The following is a 6,000-nucleotide window of genomic DNA, read 5'->3' on the forward strand; positions in this document are numbered from 1 at the left end:
TTTGAACCTCCAGCCTTCTGGTTAGCAGTCAAGTGCCTTAGGCACTATGCTGTGTTCCCTTAGGAGGCTCTCAAGAAGAATTGGTTTACTTCCCCTTTCCTGCTTCTAGAACTATATTCCTTGCATTTCTTAGTTCATGGTTCATTCCTCCATTTTCAAAGCCAGTAATTAATGTAGCATGTACAAATCTCTCTGCTCAATCTTCACATTATCTTTTCCTCTTGTCTCTGCTTCCTTATTATAAAAACCCTTGTGATTACATTTAGAGTCCACTTAAATAATCTCCTATTACTTAATTTAGTCACATCTGCAAAGTCTCTGTTACCATATGAAGTAACATTTGTAGGTTCCAAGGATCAGGTACTGAGTATTTTAGAGGGCCATTGTTCACATCATTACATTTACTAAGAGACTTAAAGTGAGGGTATTATAACTGACTGAAAAAAAAAAAAACAACCAAAACTCACTGCTGTCAAGTCAGATCTGACTCATAGCAACCCCTCCTTAGGTTTCTGAGGCGGTATCACTATGGAAGTAGATTGCCCAACCTTCCTCCTGAGGAGCAGCTGGTGGATTTGTACCACCAGCCTTGTGGTTAGCAGTCAAATGCCTTAGACACTATGCCACCACAGCACCCTATAACTGACTAGAACAAATTAATAAATTACAAAGTGGCACTAACTCTTGAAGGTGTCTATGGGAATCTTCTCCAGTCCCTGTGTTTTACACTTGAGCAAAGAGATATCTGATCAAATGTCCTATGTTTAAGTTACTTTCATTCATATATTTAAAATTTCTTATTTACCTGATCATCAAAAATGTTTAGCTCATCTTTGCAGTTTGAACTATTCTTTTAAATTATTCATAAGAGATTTATTTTATCTATTCGTTTTGAAGCTTTGTATGTGTTTAAAAGGTATGTAAGTCATAAATGCTCATTATAAGAATTTAAAAAGTGAAAATCTATAAAGTATATAACTAAAACTCGCTGATCCCTGTCTCCCTTCACCATGCCCATCCTACTCCCTAGAGGTTATAGCACACAGATGAGGTAGGCATAGTCCGTCCTCACCCTGCTTGATCTCAATTTCTTCTATGGTGGAATAGCTACACCTGTAAATGCATTTTTATAAATAATGTTGTCTGAAAAAAACATAAGCCCTTGAGAGAATGTAGGAAGTTTTAAGAGGAAAGGTGATGGTGGGTAATTGAACCTACAAGGATGTAGGTGGACTTTGCTGGATAAAAAAGGATTGTTTCAAAACTCAACACAAAAATGACCAGAATTACTGGTTGGATCAAGACTGGTGGAACCCCTAAGACTATGGCCCTGGGTTATCCTTCAGGCCTGGAACAGAACTCACTTATTTGGATTATCTGTCAGCCAAATAATAGAAAGGCCTACAAGCAGAATACCTACCCTAGGGAGATGCACCCCTTAGATCAATCAGCCATGAGACATCAGAAGGGCAGAATTTGCATAGAGGGAAAGCTGGACAGACCAGAATGCATAGATACAAAGGACACAGGAAAGGGGTAGTCACAGGGAGGAGACGGAGGAGAGCTTCTTACTGTTGAGAATGTAATGGGGACTGTGAAACCAAATGTGCATGAACTGTTCAGAGTAAAATTAATCTGCTTTGTAAATTTGCACCCAAATCACAATAAAAATTTAAAAAAGAATAAAAGATCGTTTGGGTAAGTATCACAGGTAGATAAAACAACTGGAAAGAAAGTAGGGGGTATGGAATTGTTTAATATGTTTAAGTATCAGAAAATGACCTATTACAGGGAGAATGGAGGAGTCTTCTTTGTATTTATTTTGATACATGTAAGGAGAAAATATTAGCTTCTTTAATTTTTTCCCATCAATGTGATAATTCTCTAAGTATGGTACCTAAAACTGGAGAAGAGTAGAAGAAAGAGATTACAAAGTTTTTTCCCCCTTGTGCTTCTGATGCTTATTTTGTGAACCTTTCTAAGTGAGAATCAAAATTAGCAAGAATATGGCAGAACGTTTGCTGTAAATATTTGAGTAAAGAATGGTAATCCGTGTCTTTTACTAGCTGTGTGAAAATTGTTAAGTTACTTAACCCAAGTTTCCCATCCATAAAATATTGTTGATAGTATCGTTTCTCTATAAATGAAAGGTTGGTAAAAGAATTAAATGGGTTAACAAATTTAAAATAATTCTGTAATTTATAAACAAAGGCCTTTTTAAAACACAGATGTTTTTGTTTTATTATTGCATGGAATTATTATTATTTTTAATCAGTTGATAAGGAGAATTTCTAGCAAGATTAATATACTATCATTAGTTTTTTTTTTTTTTTTTTTTTTAATAAATATATAATATATTCCTATTGCCAAATGCCATCTTTTTGGATGAATGAATGCATCTTGTATTCACCGTCATCTGGGTTTTCTTTTCAGACATGATGGTTCCAAATGATGTTCAAGGGCCTAGCTTGCTTGTTGACCTTCCTGCTGTGGCTCAAAGAAGAGATCAAGAAGCATTTCCTTTATACCAACTCCCTAGGACCCGAGTTATTTCAAAAGCCTCAGCACACGTGGGAATGTTGTCTTCTAGATATGCCACTGATGCATGGTATGCTATCATTTCACTTTGTTTTCACATTATAAAATAGTTTTCTTTTTCCTTCTATGAAAAAAAGAGGCATTTATTGTGGTGGAACATTTGGAAAATACAGAAAAATATTATGAACAAAATCTACTATACTAGAAAATTACTGTGATAATTTTACATATCCAAAATTATACTGTATGCATAATTTTATATATGCAAAAGAGATTACAGAGAGTATTTTCTTGGAGAATAGAAGACTAATTAAGATTTTATTTGAACCCTCTAAACAAGAAGCAATTAGGGAAAAATAAAGGAGTGCATAGATTTGAGAGTTAGAAAATCTGTAGGAGGTGATGAATGATTAGATGTTGGAAGAGAGTAGTTGAGGATGACTCACGTTTGAAGGATAATGAGAGTATTAATTTTTCATAATAAGATTATAGGAGCACAAATACTTTGGGAATGAAAATTATGACTTTAGTTTTGGACATGTTGAGGATTGAATTGTCTGTGAGACAACCAAATGAGGTAGAGTCAGTAGATATGCAGGTTGAAGTTAATACTGAAATCTATTTTGACATAGATGTGGATAGAGTAAAGCTTTTGGGACCTCCATTTGCTAATGTGGCACGACTAAAGAAATAGCTGCAAAAATCCATTAATAATCAGAACATGGAATGTATGAAGTATGAATCTAGGAAAATTGGAAGTTGTAAAAAATGAAATGGAATGTATAAAGATTGATATCCGAGGCATTAGTGAGTTGAAATGGACTTGTTTTGGCTATTTTGAATCAGACAATCACATGATCTACTATGCTGGGAATGACAAATTGAAGAGGAATGACGTGGCATTCATCATCACAAAAAATGTATCAAGATCTATCCTGAAGCACAATGCTGTCAGGATAATATACATACACATATAAGGAAGATAAGTTAATGCTACTATTTTTCAAATTTACACACCAACTGCCAAAGCCAAAGATGAGAAAATTGAAGATTTTTACCAACTTCTGCAGTCTGAAATTGACCAAACATGCAATCAAGATGAGTTAATTATCACTGGTTGTTGGTACACAAAAGTTGGAAATGAAGAATCACTGGTAGTTGGAAAATATGGCCTTGATGATAAAAATAACACTGGAGATGGCATGATAGAATTTTGCAAGACCAATAATTTATTCATTGCAGATACTTTTTTTTCAATAACACAAATGATGGCTATACATATGGACTTCACCAGACGGAGTACACATGAATCAGATTGACTATATCTGTGGTAAGAGATGATGAATAAGCTCAATATCTTTAGCAAAAACAAGACCAGGAGCTGAATGTGGAACAGATCATCAGTCGCTCATATGCAAGTACAAGTTGAAGCTGAAGACAAATAAAACAAGTCCACAAGAGACAAAATATGACCTTGGTTATATCCCTTCTGAATTTAGAGACCATCTAAAGAACAGATTTGATGCATTGAACACCAGTGACCAAAAACCAGAGGAATTGTAAGATGACATCAAGAACATCATCCATGAAGAAAGCAAAAGGTCATTAAAAAGATCGGCAAGGAAGAAAAGACCAATATGGGTGTCAGAAGAGGCTCTGAAACTTGCCCATGAATGGAGAGTAGCTAACGCAAATGGAAGAAATGACAAGATAAAAGAGCTGAACAGAAGATTTCAAAGAGCAGCTCAAGAAGACAAAGTCAATTATTATAATGAAATGTGCAAAGACCTGGAGTCAGAATGCTAAAAGGGAAGAACACACTTGGCATTTCTCAAGCTGAAAGAACTGAAGAGGAAATTCAAGCCTCGAGTTACAATATTGAAAGATTCTATGGGCAATATATTGAATGATGCAGGAAACATCAAAAGGAGATGGAAGGAATACACAGAGTCACTCTAACTGCTTTCCAATGAGACCCCTTCGTTTTGTTAAAAAAAGAAAAATTATCTTGTGTGGTATTAACAGTTGAATCTGCCAGAAGAGTTCAGAAAATCTAGAGAATTATAACTGTAGAACTGGAGAGGATCTAAACAAATTTTCAAGTCCACTCCTGCTTCCTTGGGTAGAAGTGGAAATAGAACATCAGTTGTGTTCCACTCAATTCTTCCTGCTTCAGTGAGGAGAGATGTGCTTTACTGCCATCACAGTTGCTTTTTCTTCTAAAGTGAGCACTTCAACAAGCTGATTTCTTATGTAGGCATAGGCATTTAAGGACTCCAAACTAACTTTTGCCTTGAGAGATCAGTCTTGTAAATGAAAGTTGCTTTTTTTTTTTTTTGACTTGCTGTCTGAGATTTAGGATATATTAAGTCTCAGCAGGTTCCAGATGAGTTCTTGTAAATAAGACTCCCTCTCTTAATCCTTTCAGGTTATACTCATGGAGATAGGCTCAGAGATGAATATTTATTGCCACTTAGGAGTCTCCATGAGTAGTACATACATTCTTTTGGAAGATAGACTTTTTGATCGTCAGAGTATCATGTAATGTTAAATGATATTTTAGAGTTTCTTCTCTGAGTTAACTTTTGTGTAGCCCCCAACAGAGTCATGTATATATGCATGTGCCAAGGATAAGTATTTATTGGCTGTAATATTTAATGTGCAGAATATGCTTTCACATTAAGACAACTACCTCTTTACTTTGGAGGCAGGACTAGTGGTAAGAGGCAAAGCACCTTGAAAGTGGAGATCTTAGAAAGGGAGTGTGGGCAGGCAGGGTATGATACTGTTGAAAGAACCCAGGTGGTCTTGTTCCTAGTGTCCTTCTGCTACCCTTCCCTTCATAAAGTCACTTGAGGTTTTTTTTTTTTTTTTTTAAATTCACCTGCTCACTCGCTAGCTCTTTCTTCATCTCTGTCATCACCTGCTACCTAAAGAGATAAGAATGCTCATAGTGCTCATGGGAGATGTGGATGTTTCTCAAACTCGTGGGAGTTTTGCAGAATAGAGAGTGGGTGCTATTTATAGCTATGTGACTGTGTAAACAAGGGAGTTCTGCAGTTTAAATAAGAATGCATATACTCTTATGCTTTGTACCTGTTGTTGTTGTTATGTGCCGTCGAGTCGGCCCCGACTCATAGCGACCCCTTGTTGGGTTTCCAAGGCAGTATCACTACGGAAGTAGGATTGCCGAGCTTTGTACCTAGCAGATATTTAATAAAAGGTTGGCATAATAGTGGTAGCAGTGGTAACCACAGACTCTTGAGCCCTGAGATGTACCCACAGTAGTATTGATTGTTGCTGAGCTTATGAAAACATTCAAGATTCTTTTTTTTGAAGTGGCTAATTAATTTATTTTATTTATTTATTTTTTTTTTAGGATTTGGGTGAAGATTTACAGAGTAAATTCACTTTTCATACAGCAGTTCACATATACTTTGTCTCATGTCATTGATCAAAATT

General features: G+C 35.8%; 1 protein-coding gene across 1 annotated transcript in view; it reads left to right on the forward strand.

Annotated features, from left to right (window-relative positions):
- Nucleotides 1-6,000, forward strand: part of LOC103206462 (inaD-like protein) — a gene marked incomplete at its 3' end in the record, with an annotated part of 197,884 nt that overhangs the window by 153,227 nt on the left and 38,657 nt on the right. Inside the window, exon 21 of the mRNA XM_007951916.2 lies at nucleotides 2,434-2,608. Within this exon, the coding sequence (XP_007950107.1) occupies nucleotides 2,434-2,608 (175 nt within the window). The remainder of the gene's footprint in view (nucleotides 1-2,433; nucleotides 2,609-6,000) is intronic.

This window comes from Orycteropus afer, unplaced genomic scaffold (assembly GCF_000298275.1).
Source record: "Orycteropus afer afer isolate SDZICR_OR568_19922 unplaced genomic scaffold, OryAfe1.0 scaffold00318, whole genome shotgun sequence".
Classification (NCBI taxonomy): Eukaryota; Metazoa; Chordata; class Mammalia; order Tubulidentata; family Orycteropodidae; genus Orycteropus; species Orycteropus afer.